The sequence below is a fragment of the Miniopterus natalensis genome, chromosome 7, assembly GCF_054644295.1.
Source record: "Miniopterus natalensis isolate mMinNat1 chromosome 7, mMinNat1.hap1, whole genome shotgun sequence".
Lineage (NCBI taxonomy): Eukaryota > Metazoa > Chordata > Mammalia > Chiroptera > Miniopteridae > Miniopterus > Miniopterus natalensis.
Window position 1 is genome coordinate 27,071,811 of NC_142087.1, and position 23,646 is coordinate 27,095,456.

A 23,646-nucleotide genomic window follows, 5' to 3' on the forward strand; every position below is an offset into this window, starting at 1 on the left:
GGTGGGAGAGGAGGTGGGAGAGGGGGAGAGGGTGCCACAAACGCCGGGGCTCTTTTGCCCTGGTGCTGTTGCTCTTCGATTTGGAATCAGACAAAATGAATGGCTGCGATCCAGAAACAGTGCCCGAGCCTGCCAACTGGAAGATCCGCCTCTGTCCGCTCTCTGCGCACCTCGATGAAATGATAAAGGGATGGAAAACAGTAAAAAGCGGAGCAGGAAGGAAAGGCCTAATTGAGAACAGGGTCTGTGGAGAAAACCTGGGTTGAAATGGGAGCTTCCAGCCGTAGGGAGCCTCATGTTTGTAGACGGGGGTCCAGGGAGCCCGTGATGCCATAACCGGCAGGTAAATGGGGCTCCATGGATAAAAGCCCTTTGTAAATCAAAACACCATATGCCAACTGGGTCACGGTCCCCTGAGTCGTGGGGCGTTAGCTCTCATATCCAGACACACACCCCCCCCCCTTTTGGGTTAAGCCCCTGGGGACTGCGAGAAGGTTGGTTTGGCCCAGCACTGAAACAACTATCTTTCCTGGTTTAGCAGAAGCACCTGCAGCCTCCTGGAGAACGAGGGCAAGGTCTCCAGGAAGGTGAAAGCATTAACTCCCCTCTTCCCCTTGGCTGGAGACGAGTCACAGCCACCCAAAGAGAGGGAGGGAGGCTTTGTTTTAGCGAGGGAATCAGCTGGGGTGATTCTCAGGTATGCTCTCTGCTTTGGTATCATCGGCAGGACCTTGAGGTCAATAGAAGCTGATTTTAAAGGGTCATAAAATATCCCCAGACCCAAAGCAAGTGTGCATAACACAGATGCGAGTACATGCACAAACACACAAAGTCCATTTGCCCGTCCAGTTACGGTTCATTGGGAGTTTTGCATCCATCCGGTAGATTTTTTTGTTTTGTGGTCTCTAATGAAAGTTAGATGGCTTGTAAACCTTTTGAGAATTCTGATTTATGCATAAATGAAAGAGCTGAGAAACAGGATGGCTGGGAACTCGCAGAGAACAAAGTGGGTCTGTATGTTATAGAGAAAGGAAGGGCCTCCAGATCCAAGGCCCTGTAGGAAAAATTCAGTTTCAAAGTGGTATAAAACCTGTTTTTCCAGCGTGGTATGTGTGTTCCTGGCATCTGATCTCACCTGGTCATTCCTGAAGCTCTGGTTCTTTCTCTCATCTTATGCTTTGAGGAAACCATTCCTTAAAAACCACTCTTTTCACCCTAGCTGATTCCTCAGTGGTTAGAGAGTCAGCCTGTGGACTTAAGGGTCTCGGTTCCATTCCAGCCAAGGACGTGTACCTCGGTTGCAGGCTTGATCCCTGACTCGAGTTGGGGTGCATGCAGAAGGCAACCAATCGATGTCTCTCTCTCACATTGATGTTTCTCTCTCTGTCTTTCTCCCTTCCACCCTCTCTGAAGAGCAGTGGGGGGAATATCCTTGGGTGAGAATTGAAAAACACACACGCACCAAAAAAAAAACAAACACCAAAAAACATTCCTTTCAGCATAGATGACTTCTCTGTAAAATCTCATGCAGTTACTGATCTGATAAACTTTTTTTTTTTAATGTATCATTATTGATTTCAGAGAGAGAAAGGGAGAGGGAGAGAGAGAGAAAAACACCAGTGATGAGAGAATCGTCATTGATCGGCTGCCTCCTGCACACCCCCGACTGGGGATGGAGCCCCCAATCCAGGCATGTGCCCTGACCGGGAATCGAACTGCAATCTCCTGGATCCTAGGTCGATGCTCAGCCGCTGAGCCACACCCAGCCGGGTACCGATAAACTTTTACTGAGCACATATGCACCAGGTACTGGGTAAGGTGTTGGAGATACTACTCCGATAAGGCATATAGGAGCCCCAATATCTGATTGGCTAAAGGAAGATCTTTTCTTATCTTGAACTTCTGAAGAAATAGAGCCTACTGAGTCTCAAGTAACAGACTGAACACGCAGCTTCCTTCAGGTTTCCCCGACGGCATCGTCTAACTTGGTCAAGACGGCAGCCAGAAATATTTCACATCTTACTGGGACAAATAATGAGGTTTTGTGGATAAAGTTCTGGCTTCAGCCTAGAGATCTAGTTTCTTACTTTTATTATCTTTTATTATCTTTTATTACTTTGGTATATGAAGAACAAATCAAAGCAGCATCTTTGGAGGCCCCGTGGTTTGAATGGGTGGAAATGCGGTGGTGAACGGGGGTCAGTCCTTCCTCCCTGCTCCCAAGAGCGGGTTGATAACTTCCCATGAATTTTGCAAGCCTGTTGGTGTCACCTTGGTAGTTTGAAATTGCCCATGATGGGAGCGTTTACACCACAAAATAGGCAACTGCTAAAACTTTGGGCTTTCATCCGCCAGAAAGGCAGTTGTTAAACATTTTTCAGCACATTGTTGATTAAAGGGATGGGGAAATATCCTAACGGTGAAAGGGAAAGTTTGGAAAGACAGAAACATATGCAGGATCAACCATGAATGAAAAAGTCACAAATCAGTGCGTGAAATTCCAGGTAATCTGTGCCCTGTGAGGCTAGTTTATTACATAGGAATGATGTCCCTCCCTTTTCTTTTCCCCCCTTCATAGAGGTGGTCGTCACGACAGTTTAACTTAGGACATTTTTATTTTATTTATTGTGGCAAGAGCACCTAACATGAGATCTACCCTCTTAAACAGGACATTTTTATGTAGCCATTTGGACTTTGTGTATTTTCTTAATCTTTGCTCCATTAATGACATAGGCTGTTAGTTAACTAAACAAAAATATCTTAAAAGAATAAAGAGTTCATGGGGACAGTGGCTCTCTGGAGGAGTGATGCGCTTTTTTTGGATACACATGCTTGCCTTTCACCATCTGCTCCAGATGCCTCCAGGACACAGATCAGATGGGGTTTCCTGGGGATCTCACAGGAGGAGGAACGGATCAGAGCAGACCCCTCAGGAGGCCTCCCAGGGTGCGGGTCCACGTGAGAGAGTCAGGCCAGGTCTGACTCTCATCCCTGCTATAGATGACCCCAGCCCTGGCACTGCAGCACCCTGGGCCTCAGTTTCCCCATCTGCAAAAGGGGGAGGTTTAGAATCAGCGTAAGCCTTTGCTGTCCAAAACAGCAACCACCAGCCACAGGCGGCCGCTGAGCACTTGAAATGCGGCTGGTCTGAACTGAGACGTGCTCAGCGTAAACCACACACAGGGTAATACCGTATTCCTCGAGTCTCTAATTAAGATCAGCCACCTATATAGACCCTTTTACCATCATGGCCAGAGAGCCTTGGAACGGAAAGCTCTAAACTCAAGTGCTCTCGGGTTGGCAGGTAGATCCTGAGGAAGAAGTGTGTGGCTTCCCATCCATGGTGTCCTTTGGGTTAAGGGCCAACGTGGCTTATGAAGCTTCTCCCTTGTATGCATGAAGTCACATGTGCAGGGTGTGTGACCGCTCACCACGCGGAGCTTTCAAGTGAGGAAATTTGAAAAGACACACACAATAGTGTGGTGAAGGCCTCGGGGGAGGGGGAGGGACGGGGAGGGGGTTAATGAGGGGAAAAGGGGGGGGGCATCTGTAATGCTTTCAACAATTAAGATAAATATTTTAAAAAGACACACTTTTGAAATGCCAAAAGAGAATGCTTTGTGGGTGGCAGAGTACACGAGCCCTGAGGCCAACACCATGCTCAGGAGAAGCCGCCACTCAAGGGAGGAACAGGGACCCACCTCTTTACCTAGGGGTAAAACGAGGGCATTGGGTGGGAGGTAAGAGAAGAGAGGCAAGGAAAGAAGGACTTTCTGGCCAGCAGAGCTGCCCACCTGTTGTCCAGGCTGTGCACATTGCCCTGGGTGGAAGTGTCCACACCTTGGTCCTTGGGCACCGCCGAGCTTCTGCCACCCGGATGAGGGGAGAGTCTCTGAGATGCCAGTTTTCCAAAGAGGGGAGAGATGGGCCTCCACCGGAATTAGCCCCATTTACAGGCCAATCCTGTCAACAGCAGAAACACAGTTTTAACTCTGAGCACTTTTCTAAAAACAAGCGAAAAAATCACTACTCCTGATTATTCTTGGGAAAATCGAGGTGCTGAGCGTTGTTCCTAATTCTATTTAAAAACGCAGTTAGTTGTTGAGTAAGGGGCTGGGAATACAGTTCTTTGCTTCTGATTTCTTACTTCCCACAAATTAGTTTCTCTTTTGAATGGTTTTCATGATCTGTTTTTTTGTGTGTTTTTTAATTAAAAAAAGTCTATTGACTGAGTGGAAATCAGTTCTGGGTAGTGATACAAGATGCTTAAAGAAAGAAAAACTTAAACATTCACGTAACTTGAATTGTCAAGCCAGAGCCTGGAATAGAGTTTTTCTGTCCAACTTCTAAAAGCTGTGGTCATACATAGAAAATTGTGAAAATATTCAGAGGCATGCCCTGGATCCAGACATGGAGCCGCCCCGCTGGCTTCTACGTCTCTTAATAAAGACAAAAAGCATTAAAGAGAGAGACCTGCTGTCATCAGGCATCAAGTGAAGTGCACTTCTTGGGATTGGCCTTGACCTGACAGGTCCCCAGGGGTGAGTCACCTTCTCCGACTTTAGTCAATTTGGCTTAAAGTAATTATAATAACGAGATCTTGTTTACTAAGAACTGAAGCTCACTTTGTCTTGTTAGAAAGAAGGAGAAAGGTAGAGAGGAGAGGGCTTTCGTGGCAGCTCTCACAGCAGCTCGGAGATGGCTTGAGTGAGCTGCGTTTCTTTGACATTGAACTTGGGAGTGGTGGATGCCCATGTGAGTTACGGCTGCTTCTCCTGTGGGTTTGCACTTGGGATCTCAGGCAAATAAAATAGGAAGGGTAGAGTTTGACTCAATAAATCAAGGGCGGAGGGGAGGAAAGGGGAAAGGAAGGAAAGATGAAGACACAACTCACACCCCCTATCTTTCCAAGATCTGGCCAGTGGCCAGGTAGAGCAAAAGCTGGGAGAGTGCCAGCGACTCAGCCCAGATCCACTGATGGGTGAACTGGCAAGTGGGCACTCGGCGTTCCCCTGCCCGCCTGCCAGCCTGCAGCCAGGGGCCAGGCAGCGGAGCCTCCGCGCCTGCCGTCAGTGGCTCTGCGGAGTGGGCTGCAAAGCCAGCCTGGGACGGTCTTGCTCAGCGGCAGTCAGGGCCGCCTGGAGCCTGGCCAGGTGACTCAGCGAGTCCTTTATGCTGAAATCTCAGGATAGACCTTCACCTCGGCAGTAGTTCTTGGGGCCACATGGAAAGCCACAGCTAGGTCTGAAGCGGCAGAGCCTGGTGTTTCTGGAGGGTGAGGTATAGTCACTTTCCTGTCTTTGTCCTTAAGCAACTGAGCGACCGGCTTCGTTTACATTCCTTCAGTGGTGTTATTGAGGAGACTTGGCAGCTTCAAAATGTTTGCAGTGTCCTCTAGGCCCATTAGGATTTTTTTTTCTTCTTTGCTAGCTTTTAGCTAGCATCTGGAAAGATCCATTGGATGCGCTGGCCTGATGTTTTAAGAATCCGCTTTACAGCTTCAGGGATACCAGTAACGGAGCAAGTTTCCAGTGTCTCACTCTGGAGGAGTTTTGCAGCCTCTCAGACTACGGTACCTTTTTCTGTTTCTTAGTCTAGCCTGATACTGGGGTGGTTTCGGGATGAAACTGCTGGTGTAAGCCCTGGGGGGAGGAGTGGGAAAAAGTAATCGTTTTAGATTCTATTAGATTTCTGTCCATCTTGAGCCAACGTGTTAGAGGTTATGGTTTGGGAAGGAAACTGTTGCTACAACAGGAAAGACCGTAATCCAAAACTTCTTTGGGGGCTTTTAAGAACGATATTTTGAAAAATTAGAATAATCTGTGATGTGTAGTCCACTTGGATGTCCTTCTGCCTAGTACCACCTGTTCTTCTCACCTGCTCACATCTTCATCCGGAGTGACATTGGAAGGAGCCCCCGGAGGTGACCTTCATCTTCTTAAATGTGATGGATCCGCCTGCCCTGCACGGAAGCCAGAGCGGATGTCTCACTGACAGCCACCGGAGTTGAAGTCCATGCATGCATTTTTCAGGCAGCTTACTGAGCTGCTAAACTTCTGAGATCCGAACTGCTCCGTTGCTGTAGGCAAAATTCCCTGCCTGTCGTGGCTCATCGAAAGGGCTTGTATACCAAAAATTTCTGAACAGAACAGAGAGATGCAGGTCTGGATGGGGAATGCAGTCTTGGCTCTCACTTGAGCCGCTCCTTAACTGCTGTGCCATGTCAAGTCTCTTGCTGAGAAAACGTCCGAAAGAGAAAGAATTACAGACATTAGGCTTGGTTTCAAGAAGTGTCCTTTTTTATTTCTGTGCTTCTGGGTCAAAACAGTTACAGAGTGGGTCCGGTTCGCTCTTAGCTCTGAACACAGCACTGTTTTCTTCCTGGAGCCGCTCCAACCTGTGGACTTTGTTAATAAGTGATGGACTTCAAAGGCCTTGGAGCTGGGGCTCTACTAAATTGCTGAGCCTGAGAACCTGAACCTCTGGAGTCAGCGGAATCGCAGTGGAAAGCTCACCAGTCTGCTAAGGAGGTTTCTGGAAACTGGCCTTCGTCCAGTGGGGCTGCAAGTGGAAAGAAACACAGGAAAGACACTCCGGACCTTTAAAGCATCTGGGCAGTGGAGAAATGACTAAAATAGGTGAAGGTTCGGAAGGAGGGCTGGGTGTGTGCTGCATTATTATTTTTTCCTAGAGGGGGTCCCATGGGCTTTTGCAGCCCACTATGGATGTGAACAGAGAGGCCAGTTGTGGGGCTGCAATGAGTCTGTCTCTGGAGAGCGTTGCTCCTTCGCAGGGATGCAATTCTCTGCAAAGTAATCGTGCTTTTCTGCTTGTTGAAACGTCCCTTTGGTGCTGCTGGCTGTCTGTTCCCTGGCCAATAATGAAATAGCCTCAGCAAACTGGCCGCGGCGACCATGGCTTCGGTGTCTCCCACTCCACCCCCATAGCCGAACCCCTTTTAATATCTTAATGTCACGAGAGATGTTTTCACTGAATACACGTTTCCTCCATTGTCCTCCACCTGTGGCCGTGGTTAGGACAGCTACACCTTCTGCATGTGTGGTGAGCAGACAGGATCTAGAGCAGGAGGGCAGTTTTATAACTGCTGCTAGTCCAGCCTCGCTGGGTAAGGAAGATTTGGGGACGTTCCCAGGTCTCAGTGCACACTGGTGGGGGGTGAGGCCAGCTGTCTGGGGAGGGGGGGTGTTTTACTTACCAGTGGACACTGAATGCTTTGTGACCAAGAGAGAAGACTATTGGGCTTTATTGCTCAAATGAGGGAAATTCCAAGCTCAGATATGGTTATGATTCAGAATCATGTCATGTCTTTAAATGTTCCTCCACGGTCCAAAGTGCACCCCCACCTTAGGTTATCATGGAGCTGTTTACGTCTGTTTCTTACACAGCTTGACCTCTGTAAACAGGGACATGGAATCTCATCTCAATCTTTGATTTCTAAGTAGAAAATAGAGGGATTTATTCCCAGTGCCCTTGTGCTGACCTTGCCTTGGGGAGCGGGCTTCTAGAACTAAGGGTGGCCTCATCTGATTCCAGCAGGATTTCCTGGGGCATGCAGGCCTCAGTCTTCCGCTGCCCCTCAGTGATGAGCCACATTCACTCCATAAGCTTTGGGGCAGATTACGGTGACATCTGATATCGGTCCCTTTAGGACTTGTGCATGAGGTCAAGCAAATACAAAGCAATCATTATGCTCTCTGGAGTCCCAGAGACCTTCTGCATCAGCTGGAAAAGTGGGAGGTGGGGCAATGAGGTGGGGCAGAGTCTAGGAACTGTGCTGTCTAAGGCAGGAAATCAGCCTAAAAGGAGATGGAAGGGCTTTGGTGGGAAATAAATGGCACTATGTTGTTGACGGAAAAAGATCTTGGCAGGACTGTTGTTGTGAGTGTTCTGTGGCTTAGAAAGGAATTTCCTACAGGCTGGACTAACCATTAAAAATGTCTCTACCTTCAGGAGTCCCAGGCGCACGATAGAGCCTCACTGGAGGAAATGTCATCTTGGACCATGGGTACCCGCAGTCCGGACAAGCGAGGAAGTTTCTTTAAGGTAAAAGGCAGCCTCGGCTGAGATCGTTTGCTGGGCTGCGCCGGGAGCTGCAGGGGAAGCTGGCTCTCGGAGCCGGCTCAGCGTGGGGAGCTCGCCCGAGCCCAGCTGCGAGCTCTTACCAGGTTTGATAGTAGTTGGGATGTTTGTGAGCTAGTGCTTCGGGACAGGCCCGGGACCCAGGAACAAAGAGATGCCACCCTGTGTAAGTTGAGGAGAGCTCTATTTGTCCACTGCCCAGTTCTTCCGTTTTTAGCTGGATGATTTTACAGTGGAAGCCGGACTCTGCATTCCAGTGAGTCAGTGCTCTTGGTCGTGTGTTTTACACTTTGCTTGATTGTATGAATCACTTAGTGCTCATTAAAAAAAAACACAACAGATTCCTGGGCCTCACCCTAGACTGACTGAATGTTACTTACTGGTGTATTTTATCAAACTCCCCAGAGGTTTCTTATGATCAGGCAAGAGAGCACCAAGGCGGCATAATTACAATGGTACAACTTTTCTGTATGCACACTGACGCCACTGCGATGAAATTACCTCACTAGCTTAAAGAGAGAAGTCTCTAAATGTATGTCTTATGTACTCTGTGTGTATGTGTGTTTTAAATTAAGACTTGGTATTCCTTCCTAATTTACACTTGGAAATGAATTTCCTTCTTATGGCTTTTGCTCTGTGTCCTTTTACCCACCCTCAAAATAACGCATAACGATTGTAGAAAATTTGGGAAATACAGAATCATGTAAAAGAGAAGGAAAGTGGAGGTAAATTTTGCATTTGAAATCTGTCATAGGCAGGTGCTCACACACCAGACCTTTCCTCAGAAGGAGGAATGATATAGGGACCTCTTTATCACAGAGGAAAGCTGACCATTTTACTAACTTCCCCAACCTAATGGGTTGGAAGTATGTATTTACTCTCATTTCAGTGTTTCCTGCCTCTAAGAGACCAAACCTGATCTACTGTGTCAGTTAAGGGCTCCCAACAATTTCCATTGGAAGAGCCTGCTGATAAAAGAAAGCTAAGTTCCATAAGCTGCCGGTGATAGGGGAGGACAGCCCCAGGACACAGTCCTGTTGGCGTCTGAGCAAAGGGAGGTCAGAAGGCGTATCTGAAGGGTTTAGAGGTCTAGGTTCACATCCTTTCAGGTGTATTTGCCAAGGCAGAGAAGTGATTAGGTTTCAGCAAAGTTTGTGACATAGTAGTTCGGGATTGGTGGGCACAGCAAGACAAGGGCCTTGGGTCCTGGCAAGTAAACTATTGTTGATATGCAAGCTGTTTTCCCAGGTGAGCAAACAGTGTGCCAGGACAGATTGTTCTGGAAGAATTTTCTGCAGCAAACAGCGACGTTATGTATTGGTTTGCAGCCTCAACTTCCTAGGCAAGAATATCCTGGAAGAAATAGTTATGTTGACATATATGGTCTCAATTCTCAGCCCTAATAGTTCAGGTATGTGGACCTAGCATTTGAAATTCTCAATTAGTTTACTCAATTTGAATCAAACCTGTATAACATCCACCCTCATGAAGCAAACAAGGGGCTCCTCAAGTCTCCTATAAACTAGGTGCTAGACCTGCCAGGCTCCTGACTCATCTCTGGTTCCTGGATTCTGTCTTAGGATGAGATACTTATTTCATCCTGGTAGAGGGAAAAACCCAGCCCCTCCTTAACTCAAGGCACTGCCTACGTCAGCCTAAATACTGGCTAGTTCATAATTACCACCTTAAGCTCAGGAAGTGTAGTGGGGTTGAATCTTACATAGTAGTTAGATATTAAAGTCAAGGCAAAATGCGAAAACCGAGTATAGACAAAATTGCCTTGGAAAATTCCTTAGGAGGAGGCCTTGATGGATCCAGTTTTTCCTACAGTCCTGAAGAAAATCTTATTTATTTTTTTTAATTCGGTTGAACAGCAAGTTAAAGGTGGTTAATTTATATTTCTGGGCAATGTCCTATGAAAGAATCAAGCAGAAAGTGAGAGGCCTGCCTAAACCTGCTGAGGGCAAGTTCTACTCATCTCTCTCCTGAGTCAACGCCCTTGAGGACAGTGTAGGCAAGTGGTCTGCGCTGTTTCACTTGGTATAGTCTGTTTTGTTTTTGGTTTTGTTTTTGCAGAACTTCAATTTATTTAAGTTAGATGCTCCATGGAAATGATATAATTGCAGTTGATCCTTGAATAATAGGGGTTTGGACTGCGTAGGTCCACTTATATGCGGATTCTTTGCAATAAATATGGTCAGTCCTTTGTATCCAGGGGTTTCCCAACCATGGATGGAAAATACTGTTTTCCATTCAAGGGTGATTGAATCTGCAGATTCGAAGGTCTGACGGTTATTTTTTACTATGGCAAGCTATAGTTAGTTATTATGGAATAATATTATTCATCATAATTTAAATAAACAAATATTAGTTATTAATTATTTCATAATTTAGGCATATAGTTATCTGCAGGGATGAAATAAACTTCCTTTTGCACATTTACTATTGACTCCTTAGAGGTTCATTTTTAAAATGTTAGAGCTCGGTGGTTGAGATGATTTGTCACATTTTGGGACCCGCTGGGCCTTCTTTTACTCCCTTGTGCTTTTATATTTTAAGTGTTGAAACTTTTGATCAGCCAGGCTCCGTACTAGGCACAGGGCAGAGAAAAACCAGAAGTCATCCCTGCCCTAGTGGAGTTTTCAGCCTGATAGCAAAGAAAGATCTTAATCAAATAATCATGACCCTGAACCCATACAAATAAATCATAAGAGAAAACAATGCTTCGTGTGAGAAGTCGAAGGGGCTTTGAGAATCTATAACGTACTGCAGGGTGCCCGAGAAATCTTTCCCGAGGAAGTGGCCTTTGGTTTGTGAGCTGAGGTTGACTCTATTATCTGGAGATGTGGGTAGGGCTAAGTTCTGGGGCGACTCAAGCTACTGAAGCGTGACAATTCTTGGTTATGTCCTTGGCTCACAGCTGAATTCCACGGGCTCGTTCTGCCTTTCTTGGTTATTTGGGCTCCTGTGATTTTGTGTAAAGCGCAGATCATTGAAAGGCTATCATTGATCTTTTACATCCTTAGGTTCCCCCATCCAGTTTCTGTGTATTTAGACCAGAGCTGCTAACCACTGGAAGCAAGCCTCGATTTGTGGCTTCCCATCCGTCCTGGCTCGGGGAAATGACTCAGATAAATCACAGGATGCAGAGCCGTGGGTAACGCACAGACTGCCTGAGCATCCTGGGGTACTGAGAGTGCCCACGGTTATTGTTCATATAGAATTCCATCCTGGCACCCTGGCCACAGAGATCCTACGCTGCTGGACAAACATGTTTTCCACAGTCCTTTCCAGTTCCTTTTCCTCCAGCACCTGGGGGAAGCAGCATCTCCCTGCTCTATCCTGTCTCTGTGAAAACGCGAGGGGAGGCTGGCGATACCCTGGGCAAGGCGGCCAAAGTGATCTGCTCCCAAGAAATGGCAGCGGACACCCATTGCTATCGGATTTCATGAGTGTGTTGTGTGAAAGAGATTGTGCAGGGAAAACATTATCTAGGCTGGTAAAGTGGAGTAATAATCTTTGATTCTTCCTTTTCCTGGATTCCACAGCTTCCCCCAAGCCACCCCCGCCCCCACCCCATCCAGGTGCCCAGTGCTGGCAAATACCCCTCAAGTCTCCAAAATCTACACCCTCCCTCCCTCCCTTTCCTACATTACCTCCCTACTCAGGCTCTCATTCCTTCATTTGTGGGCACGATGGATGACGCTTGCTCCCTCTGCGCTCTCCCGAACTCGCGTGTTTGCTTTCTCCCAACCATGCCGCCCATCCACGTTGCTTCCTGCAGACTCTGCCCCGTGCCGGACCCGGCACCAGGACTGCGCTCTTCCCCGTCAAGGGCTTTCAGGCTGCACTTCCACCTTCTCAGCTCTTCCCCCGCTGGTCCTGCCACTGTGCCATCGTGGGTCTGCTCCCGTGGCCCAAACCTGCTGATGCCCACCCTCCTCGCTTTGCCCGCCCCGCCCCCTCTCTCTCACCCTCCACCTCTCCCCATCGGGTTCCCACTTACCCTTCCAGGCTGGTGTGCACCCACTTCATCCACTGACGGTGGAGCTCCCATGGCAGAGCTGGCATCTCCCTTCACTTTTGTCTAAAGATAAAATTGTGGTAGAAATGTTATGTGTGAAGGCCTACCTGTGGCCCCATGCAGAGCCAGGAAGTGAACTTGAACTCATAACTCTGAACTCTGCCATGAGGGACTTGTTTTGTCTTTTTGGTGCCACATTGCTGATCCCAGGAGGATCCTCTTATAGCAGAGAACATGCCAGAAGGGATCAATGGGAATTATCCACTCTGCGATTCTGATTTCTTCCTTCTTTCTGAGTGCCTGCCTCCAGCCCCCCTTTGCCTTGGGGACAGGGAAACAGTTGGCTTTAACTGACTAGGAAGAAATGTGTTTTGATTACAGAGACCTTGCCCTCCTGTGCCTCCAGACTGCTCAAAACTGGTTAAAGTGCTACAAGGCGATATAAAGAGCACCTAGGAAAGTCAAACGGAGAATTAAATCATCATTAGGTGGGCAGCGTTAGCATCGCCAAGAGCTTGTTACTAGCAAGCAGTGGTTCTCAAAGTGTGGTGCCAGCCTCAAGCAGTCGTTCTCAAAGTGTGGTGCCAGCTTCCAGCAGCAGTGTCACCTAGAAATTTCTTAGAAATATAGATTGTTGGATTGCACCCCAGAACCAGTGAATCAGACATCCCGGGGGTGGGGCCCAGCGGCCTGTTTTAACAAGCCTGCCAGGGGATTCAAGTCTAAGAACCACTGTTCTATCTATTTGAATGAGTCAGCAAGACAATGCAAAAAGCATAGAAATGTCTGCATTCTAGACCTGGCTTCATGTCCCTGTCTGGAGGATGGAGTAAGATCGCCTTCCCAGCTGGGCTGTGAGCATCAGTGCTTTAAAACAGAAAGAAGTCATCCACCCAGCGCTGGCCGAGCCGAACACTGGGCACCTAGAATGGCAGTGAAGAAATAAAACGCAGTAGCTTATTTTGTTTATGAATGGTGCCATCCACGAGAACAGGGAGCTAATGCTCAAGCCCGGACTCCCAGATGCTGCGTAGGTTTCAGATCATATAGAGCAAAATCAGAAGGCACAATGGGTTAGGGTTAGGGGTCGTGCTGGGAGCCGGGGCGGGGGGGGGGTGAGGGTGATGAATCATTTCTTCAGGTCTTGAGGGCAGTTCTGAGGTCTTTTCCCACATCCTTCTGTCTGGTTTCATGGGAAAGTAGTCATGGGGTGATTTTTCACCTTAGGGCTCAGGTGCAGAAACATGATTTAGGTCAAGTGGGCTACTGTCTCCTATTGCCACGGGGGGTGCTGATTATCCTGGGGATAGGTTGGGGTGGAGAGAGAGAAAGAGGTGATTCGTAGAGCTAGGGTTTAAAACTAAATTTAACCAAAGTCATAAGAACCCTCGGTTTCGCCAGTGAGTTCAGACATCGTACTTTGATTTCAGTCGCTCATTCTCTGTAAGCCTCCGTGTTATCACCGCCGTTTGATAAGAGGTTCTGTTTTTGCTGTCTGCTTTCCCACTATATCTCCACATTTTATTTGCTCACTCAGAAGTGTCTGTGCTTGCGCGCACACACACACGCACACACACACACACGCCAGTGGAGATCCTTAGAGGCAGGGGGACTCAGCTGTGATAGAAAGAAGCAAGATCTCCCCCTTAAGCCTCTAACAGCTGATGTCACCATTTATCCACACACAGGTGCTCCAAGTGTGTCCCCTGCTGGCCAACCATAGCTCTCCCTTTCAGATGGCTGTCTCTCAGAGTGTCCTGCCTCAAAAAGTGGGGATTGTTCTTTTAAAAAACCAGCAATAATACATACTTCATCGGAATTAGGTTTACTAGCTTGCAGTGGGAGAACACTCCAGAAGAACCATGTAGGGGAGGGTCTCAGTAAGTGGGAGTTGGGTCGGGCTTATTATAGGATTCAGGCCTGTGCTGGTTAATTCCAAGGATGGAAGGGTTGCAGATTTAGCAAATAAAAATACAGGACCCCTATCTGAATTTGAATTTCAGGTATAGCCTAAGTATATACTATGCAGTATTGAGACACACATATACTAAAAAATTATTCATTGTTTATCTGACATTCAGATTTAACTGGGCATCCCGTGATTTATTTGACAACCTGAGGGAGGAGCTGAGCGTTATCAGGAAATGAAGGCAGTGCAGTGATTGAGCAGCTGAATAATTTTCATCTAGGAGACAGATGGAGCTAAAGGGAGCCAGAGGCCTCAGTGGTAAAGAAGCAGCCGACATTCAGTGTGTTGCAGAACGGGGCCGTCGGGCATTTCTGGGCTGAGTGGCCCGCGTTCTGCCTTGTTTCAGACCTGCTCCCTAGTGGCCTTGGCAAAGTGTTTGCTTTCATTATGAGCTCACCATTATTTATGTCCAGGTGGGAACATGCCAGGAGCCTTCCCCACTCTCTCACCCTGCTTCCAGGTTCTGGGCTTGTTTCTGAGTCTGTGGAGAGGGTGAGGTCTCCTAGATGAAGGTTACCTGGGCTCTGGTCCAGGACAGCCAGATAGTTCAGTCTAGGCCACTAGTTCTCTGGAAATATTTTTGGTTGTCACAAATTGGGTGGAGGTGCGACTGGCTGGCTTTTTACAAGGCAGATGCAAGTCTCACAACAAATGATCTGGCCCCAGATTTCCACTGTGCTGAGGTTGACAGTTCCTGGATTGCAATGGAAATTAGGGACTGATTTATTCCTGAGATCTCTCTAACTATCTCTGGGGCGGGCCTCCAGAAGTAGAAGAAATGAAAGCAAGGCGAGTGTGTGCATGTATTTAGCACCCTCTGTCCTGGTTTCACCTGACCTTTAATAGCAAGGGTTCAGTAAACATGCTGAATGTACAAAGAAGTGTGCAATGCATGTATGAGTCTCTCATACATATATTGTTCATTTATTCAATATATAATGATTCAGCACCTATAAGTCAGTGCCTGTCCTGAGTATTGAGTGTGCAGTGAGGGGAAAATGAATTATAGAGAAACCTAAATTTGCAAGATGGGGGCGGGGGGCTACCCCAGTGAATGATTCAGGAGGGCTTCTTGAGGAGGTGACATTTAAGCATAACTCTTCTGGAGAGAGAGTCAAGGAGAAGAGCATTCCCAGGCAAGGGGGAGGCACACTCAAAAGCTGGGAACAATGCCCAGGACCCTGAAAGAACAGGGTGGGAAGCATACTGGACCCTGAGGGGGAGGACTGCGTGAAGTAAGGACGGGAGGGAAGCAGGGGCCAGTCATGCCAGTTGGGTGAGGAGTTGAGATCCCAGTTGGAAGCCATGAAGGGTTTTGAGGATGGAATGACACAATCCAACATATGTGCAACCCTCACAAGCCTTGCTGGGCGTTCCCACCATGGCTCTAATCCATCGGCCAAGAAGACCCAAATAAAATTCAGATCTTCCCTGTTGTCCCTCAAAGGACACTAGAGTCAGCCTCCCACCCAGCACCCTGACAGCCAGCTTGCTGTCTTTCTCTGCACCTTGTCCGTGTGCCCAGCAACTCTCTCCATGAATGTCCCTCTCCACTCTCAGAACTTCTTCGGAGCCTGAGTCTCTCAAGTCTCGCAGTCATCTCCCATTGCCCTGCCTCGCCCCCCACCTTCTTGTCTTTATATGCTGATCGTCTTGGCCTGTCTGGAGTCTCAAGCTTTCTGGTTTTCTCCTCTGCTCCTTAGAATCCACACAGCAAACACTGGGCCAGAGCTGTCTTCCTTCCTGGAAGGAAGGGAGATTGCAAACTCTTGTAATTTATTTGTTGTACAGGCCTGCCCCGTGCATTTGAAATAACTGCTGTACCTGAAATATGTGGAGTGGACTGGAGGGGAGTGACCGAAGGAACAAGACGATCACTTAGGACAGTCAGGAAACTGTGATGCACAGGCCAAAATCAGGCTAGGCCCCTGTTTCTATCATTGGGACACAGCCACACCCCTTCATTTATGTATTGCCTGTGGTTACTTCTGTCCCACAACCACAGAACTGAGTTGGTTCAGAGACTGTACTGCGCATGAAGCCTAAAATATTGACTCTCTGTTCCTCTGTGGAGAAGGTTTGCTGCCCACTGACTTGGGAGGTCATTGCATTTTGTCACTGAAATCTTAGGGACAGTCTCGTGTGTGGGTAGCAGTGTCTCCAGTTTACAAATGAACACATGCATGCCAGGGTCAGTAAGAGCTTGGTCTCTGGGGGCAGGGCCCACACTTTCCTGAATCACACTACCTGCCTCATAGAGTTTGTCAGAAATAGCTAGAATGAATACACCAGAGGTGGAGGTCTCAACCCCAGATGCCTACAGGGTCAGATGGATACTATAAACCAGTAAAGCCCACCTAGGGGAAAGCTGATAAATGGCAACTCACATTTGGGCTCAGTATTGGAGCACAGTAGGGGATGGTGAGGACTGTAGCAAACTGAAGAACAGATGTTCCATCTAAAGACAGAGGCGTAGGTAAACGCATTACCTGCTTCCTCCCACAACCATGTAAAAATTACAACTAAGCTACGGAACAGCCATCATTCAGAACCACCTGAAATCTAGCCGAATGGAAGCCCTACAACTAAGGATATAAAGAAGCCACACAGAGACTGGTAGGAGGGGCAGAGATGCTGAATGGGCTGATCCCACACCCACCTGTGGCTGGATCAGGAGGGATATCTCAGCCGAGGAGCGAGGGGTCCCAGCCCCACACCAGGACCCCAGCCCAGGGTTCCAGTGCCAGGAAGAGAAGTCCCCACAACTTCTGGCTTTAGAAACCAGTGGAGATTGTGGCTGAGTGAGACGTAGACTCCCGAGTCCCAGGAAGTTTCTCTTAAAGGCCTGAACACGGACTTACACGGACTCACTCGCTCTGAGCTCCAGCACTGGGGCAGCAGCTCCAAAGGCACCAGGAATAGTCAAGGAGGAACCGAACTGTCTGGCATCAGGGCGAGCGCTGGAGAGGCAGCTTTCTGTCAGATGGAAGTGCTGGCAGGGGCCATTGTCCCTTTGATGAGCCCTCCCCCAACTCACACCACTGTCCCTGCCCTGGTCAAGGTTCCCTGAGACCCCGCTCCACCCGTCCTACGGGCCCACCCAGGCTGTTTCCAGTGGCTTTTCCATACGAATGGCCTGAAACTAATATAATATTGGATGACAACTGTAATTGAAAAATAAAAAATGATTTTAAATTAAAAAAATAAAAATAAAGATGGAGCATTGCCAAGACAGCCCAGTGTTTCTAATTTTCAAGAAACTAGAAACCTTTGAACTTTTAGACTTGAACTTGGGTTTTTAATGTTATTCTCCTGTTTTTTGCACAAAATAGTCTTTATGTTTAAATGTTGAAACTAGTTTATTTATAGAAGACAAGATAAACCCATGTGAGTCAAGCTGGACAAAGCAAAAACAAACAAAAAAAGTGAGTGTGTGCAGAGGCCACCAGGGACCTCTGCTGTGACATACACATCCGAGCGGCTGTCAGAGCCTCCTCAGGAAGGGTGGCCATAAGCAAGGGAGGGGCAGCTCCAAATAAAGCAGCTGGCTCTCGCCAGGGAAACTTCCACACCCTGGAAGCCCTGGCGGGCCAGGCCTTCAGCTGGACACCGGGAGCAGCCTCGTACCGATTCGTCAGCGGAAGAAAGGAAGCACCCGGGAGCCAAAGCAGTTACGGAGGCGCAGGAAGGCCGGGCTCGGAGGAGGGCAGTGGGCTCCGGGAGAGCCCTGGAGTCTGAGATGAAGCTGGTCAGTTCATCCTGGGGACAGCCATCGGGGCCTTTCCAGAAGTGTACACATCGGTCTTTTCAAATGAATACAGCCCAGTGCTGCTTTTAGTGCATCCAAGCTGTGTGCCCCCCCTGAGGAAATCCTGGCGGACAGGTCATGAGTTTATAAGCCTGAGAACTGGCTGCCAGCCCTTGTTACAACCAACTACCAGATCCTCGATGTGAGAGAAACTCTCAGAGCCTCAGTTTCCTCATCTGTAAAATAAAATTACGGAAGCTCCCTGTCTTATCACACAGGGACATGTGAGGATTAAATGACACAATGGATGGTACTTGCTGCAGAGAAAGGTACTCTTTTAAGTGGTAGCTCCCAGCAGCTGAGTTGGCTGGCAAAGTGTATTTCTTTACCTTCCTCGTGACATGTGACTTGGACTTCCTAAGACTTTCCCGAAGTTAGGACAGCTTCCGTCCCTTCTCTACTCATCACACCCGTCCTGCTGTCACTTGAAGACCTGACAGGACTCACGCAAGAAATGTTATGTTATGTTCTATGCATGAGGAAGATTTTGGATATCAAAGGGAAGGGGTAAAATAACTCTCTGGTAACTAGAATAATGCTGTGGAATGAGTCTCTCGTTTCTGGCATGCAAATGAATGAGTGTTGAGAATACTTCAGAAAACCCAAAGACGTCTTCACCTATTACTGAGACTTCAAGTTCAAAAATTCAGAGCTTTTCGGGCTCAAATTGGAGAAGCAGAAATTACTCCAGGCAGAATTTAGCGCTCTACCGTCCCTGCTATTCTGAGAGATTTATGGTCACTTATTAAATATCTGCTATTGGAAGAAGCTGGACCTGGGGCGTGGGTGACAGGAAAAAAGGCAGAGAACACCGTGCCTGCTCTTGTTTTCGCTAGTAACCTACTAAGGGACATAAAACAAATCCACCTGTCACCAGAGCAGCCTGTTTTATAATCTCCCCTTTGAGCCCCTCTCACTGTCTCCTCCACCCGACGCTCACCCTACCCCCAAGACCACATCAAATGCCTTTAGAGTTTCCAAATACTAAAAAATTTTGGCCCACCACCACCGCTAATACATAAATAAAAACAAATTTATATTTTTCCCAAGTGAAACAAAAGTTAACTCTATGATGAAATGAAAACTGTTTTCTTTCTCAAAACGAGACAGCTGTGTGCTGACTGAGTCCCTTGTAGATGAGCATTTTTGTGCCCGTGTGCACCCCTATGTGTGCACCGCAGCACATGCTCAGCAGCCCCTCCCACCGCTGGCCTGGGCTGATTTGGGTTGGGGCTCTGTGCCCAGGAATGTGCCAGGCAACTTCCTTAAGCTAGTTCGTTTCATTCTCCCACCAAGCTATCGTCGCCTCTTTTACAGATGAAGAAACTGAGGCTCAGCGAAGCTATGGTCTCGCCCAGCAGGTCCCACAGGTAGCAGGAGCCCAAGCTGGCCTTCCAACCGGGGCAGTGAGGTTCCAGGGCTCAGCAGTAAACTCCGTTCACCTGCCTGGTGGCCACTGAGCGTTGGCTCCCCCGGGGGCACTAAACAGGAGTCCTGGTGAAGGGGCTCAGCTGGGTGTGGTAGGTGGCACAGGGGTCACGGCAGGGCCAGGCCTTGGAGCCCAGCAGCCTTGTGCAGGAAAAGGTGTGGCCCCGACACATGCTTCCTCTGGCTTGTATTCTAAGGACTCATGGATGCAGATTTTGGGGACAAGGAACTGAGCTGACCAAACTTTCCAAAAGAGAGATTTCCCAACAATTAGAATGTGCAGAGTGAGCTTTGGAGATGTGCTAGGAGGAATTAGGGAAGTGGCCCCTGAAGCCTGCCTTTCATTCCTCTGTTCATCGTTTTAATTTTTTCCACCCTGGGAGTGGGGGAGGTGATTTTTATTCATCTACTTTCAAATTTACAGAAGAGTTGCAAGAATAGCACAAGGTTGCGGGTTTGATTCCGGGTCAGGGCACATACCTAGGTTGCAGGTTTGATCCCCAGTCCGGGTGTGTATGGGAAGCTGCAGATCGACTTCTCTCTCTCTCTCTCTCTCTTCCTTCTTCCCTCTCTCTCTAAAAATCAATGAAAACATCCTCTGGTTAGGATTTGGAAAAAAAAAAAGAGGCCCTATCTGAGTCTGCTAGCCCAGGGTCACCCTCAGTCATGCACATGGAACGGATCCTGTCGAGAGGTTGTGCCTTTTCAAACGTTTTGGGCCCTCTTGAACTTTGCTTCAGATGATTGTTACCTTCTTAGGGGAGCCCAGGGCTTACAAGCTGGAGCTGAGTCATTGCAAATTATCTCCTCCAAAGATTGTCTCTATAGCATATATCTGTAAAACACACACACACCCACGGGCCCCAAAATAACCTCTGGTACCCCGTTTTCTGACTTTTATGGATTCTGGTTTGTTTTTAATTGTGGCAAAACATACACAATATAAAATTTACAAATCTAACCATTTTTAAGTGTACAATTCTGTGGCATTAGGGACATTCGGATTGTCGTTCAACCATCACCACCATCCGTTTCCAGAACGCCTCATCTTCCCAGAATGAAACTCTGTCCCCATCACACACTAAGTTCTCATTCCTTACTCACCCAGCCCTGGCAGCCACCCTTCTACTTTCTGTATCTATGAATTTCTCTATTTTAGGAACCTCAGGAATAGAAGTGGAATCATACAAGATTTGTCCTTTCGTGCCTGGCATGTTTGACTCAGCATGTCCTCAGGGTTCATTCATGTTGCAGCATGTGTCAGGATTGCCTTCCTTTTTAAGGGTGACTGTTACTCCGTTGTGTGTACATACTTCATTTTGTTTATCTGTTCTTCCACTGATGGGCATTTGGGCTGCTCCCCACTTTTAGCTATTGCAAGTAATGCTGCTAATGTATGTGGGTTGGGTTCTGTTTTTAAAGAACATGTTCTTCCTTCTCTTGCCCTGACTAAGAGTATTAAAACATCCCTGATTAGGGATGCATCACCCACAAGGCACGTGGGCATGTGTGCTATGGTGAGGGTGTGCTAGAACTGAAATTAAACTGAGTCTCACGAAATGTGTTGGCTGGGAAAGGTGACTGGCTGTAGTAACAGTGGTCTACTCAGGATCAGAAGGGCTTTACTGGGACATCAAATGAGTTAGGCCAAGCAAATTAAAGTTATCAGTGCTATTGCCTACTGTCTGACCACGCACCAGACGTGTGTTTCCTTTTCTCTGTCTTACCTTCCCAGTCACATTGCAAGCCTTTTTCGGGACATGGACAACAATATCTTACACCTCTTTTGGTGTCCACATAGCCCAATACCCTAAAAGGAGCAGGTCTCCAATAAGTGTGCGCTAACAGTGACTCACATTCCAAATTTGCATGTGCACCCAGGCTATGCACTGACATCTTTGGTTTCCCAATATGTACTTTCCCACCATCAGAAGGACTTTTCTTTGCGACATTTCACTAAACAGTAGCTGTTCCCTTATTTGAAACTGGGCAGCTGAATAAAATGAGTGAATTGAAGTATTAACCAGTATATGTTCAGCACCCACTCTGCAGCCAGTTGGACATAATGCTGGATATACAGACATGCAAAAGAATTGGTTTTGTCCTCAGGGCTCTCACAGACCACTAGAACCTTGCCCACATGTGTGGGCTGTCACTCAGCGGAGGAGTGTGTTAGAAATGCAGAACCTCAGGCCCTACCCCAGACCTAGGAATCAGGACCTGCATTTCCACAAGATTCCCAAGTGGTGTGCGTGCACATTCCAGTTGGAGAAACACTAGTGGATAGTATTCTGTTAATTTTACTCTTCATGCTAAAGAGGGTTGCAAACCTCTTTATCAAACTTGTTCTGTTTGTGTGAAGGAGAGACAAGGCCAAACTCACACTAGAGCCCTGCGCCCAATTCTGGGCACTTAACCTAAACAGAGTTTCAAGAAGAGCCCAAGGCACCCTGTATATCCATTACCTGGGAGCTCTAGGGAGGGGTAAAGGCCCTGAGGGATAATGGAGGCCCCTGGCTACCTCAGATGGAGGGTGTGGCCTGGGGGGTCCTGCTCTGAATCTATAGCGAAAAGAAAAACACTGATTGGGTTCCCCAGAAGCAGATTCAGAGACAGGCTATGAATGCCACTCGTTTATTTGAGAGGCGATCACGGGGAAACTCAGGTGGCAGAGTAGGGACGTGAGACAGAGAAGAGAAGGCGGCCGCTGGGGCTCAGTCCTGCTGGGGACCCCTGGCAGACTGTGCAGCGAGGGTCCGAGTTGTCCCTCCAAGGGAAATGCAGCCAGGTATCTATGCACCGAGTCCCATCCTCTCAGCTCCTCCAGCCACCGAGCAGCCACAGGCCTTGGGCAGAGCCTGCCTGGCTTGCAGTGAAAGTGTCGCAGGGCGAGGGAGCAGTGGCCTCCCGGGGCCACAGGGAAGGCACCAGCGGCACCTGCTACATAGATCCCGTCTGGAATGTTCTGGCAGGCGTGCCCGACGACTTCTGTGTCAGAGCTCCAGCTCCTCCTGCCGAACTAACCCTTTGAATTATAGTAGTTTCAAAGCCTCTCACCCCCTCAGTCACTGATCGTCTTCACAAGGCTAAAAAGAACCAAGCTTTACATTTTTTTAAAATTCAAATTCCCTTTTCATACCCTCTGCCTTCTTCCTTCCCTAAACTAAATATATGTGCTCAGAGGACACTGTCATACTCAACTTACAGGAAAAAAAACTTGAATGGCCTATTTCAAAATTTTCATTTTAATGTTGCAAGTTGTAGATATTTGCCTCCTCTCCAATTCCTTTCCCTTTGAATCCTAACTCCATTAATTTGTGTGTGTGTGTTTTTTAATTAAAACTGAAATTACAATTTAAATGAAAACTGAAATTACAAATACAGCAATTACCATGCCAGGGGCCATTCAGCATCCCCTTAAGTCAGGATTTCTTTAAGAGTTTCTGCAGGCCTGGTCAGAGTTGCTCAGTTGGTCGTTCTCTGCACTGAAAGGTTCCTGGTTCGATTCTGGTCAGGGCACATACCTGGGTTTCGAGTTTGATCCCCAATTGGAGCATGTGTGGAAAGCACTCTCTCTCTCTCTCTCTCTCTCTCCCCCCCCCCCCCCCATCCTCTCTCTAAGCATGTCCCCCGGTGAGGATTTAAAAAAACAACAAGAATTTCTGCGGAACACTGCTCCCAGAATGGTCATCAACGGAGAACCGTGAGGTCAGTAGGTCTGTGGAATCCTGCACACTCCTTGAGACTACACAGCATACCAGCATCTTAAAAGGTCCTAAGGAGCCCACAGTGACCTAATTTAATCAAATGTTTAACCCAGTTTCATTGGATGTTTTCAATGGCATTGGAGCAATAATACTTTTTTTGAAATCATGCCTGAAGTTCACACCCTGCACTGCTAGTGTCGGGTGAAAAACCTTTGAGGAAATGCTGCTTTAAGCACATACCCCAACTGTCTCCGTGCATTTGAAATTAGTAGGCGTTTGGAGTGAGTTTTGTAGACGCAGTCGAGAAATTATAGCTTAGAGCTTACTTTGTTTTTTGTAACTAGAAAAAAAAAGAGAGAGAGAGAGAGAGAAAACTTCCTTATATAACTGATGTTTTGGAGTTAAGAGTGATGTCAATCCACATAGAAGTTAACCCCTGGAGTGTAATTGAGTAGATTTGCCAAAAAAGGTAGACTGGATAGGTGAGTTATAGCTCTGACTGGCAAGGCTGTAGCCTTAGTGAGTGAGGAACATAATTCAATAGCTCAGTTATGATAATCGGCAGAACCTCTTATTTCCTTTGTTTTATCAAAGCCTGCACCAACCAAGG

At 47.7% G+C, this 23,646-nt stretch overlaps 1 protein-coding gene across 2 annotated transcripts in view; it reads left to right on the forward strand.

The window, feature by feature from the left end:
* The window catches only part of RIN2 (Ras and Rab interactor 2), a 105,424-nt gene that overhangs the window by 15,816 nt on the left and 65,962 nt on the right, over window positions 1-23,646 (forward strand). For both annotated transcript variants that reach the window (XM_087818890.1, XM_087818892.1), the window contains exon 2: window positions 7,972-8,064. In XM_087818890.1, coding sequence (XP_087675016.1) covers window positions 8,008-8,064 — 57 coding nt within the window. In that variant the 5' untranslated portion in view covers window positions 7,972-8,007. The remainder of the gene's footprint in view (window positions 1-7,971; window positions 8,065-23,646) is intronic.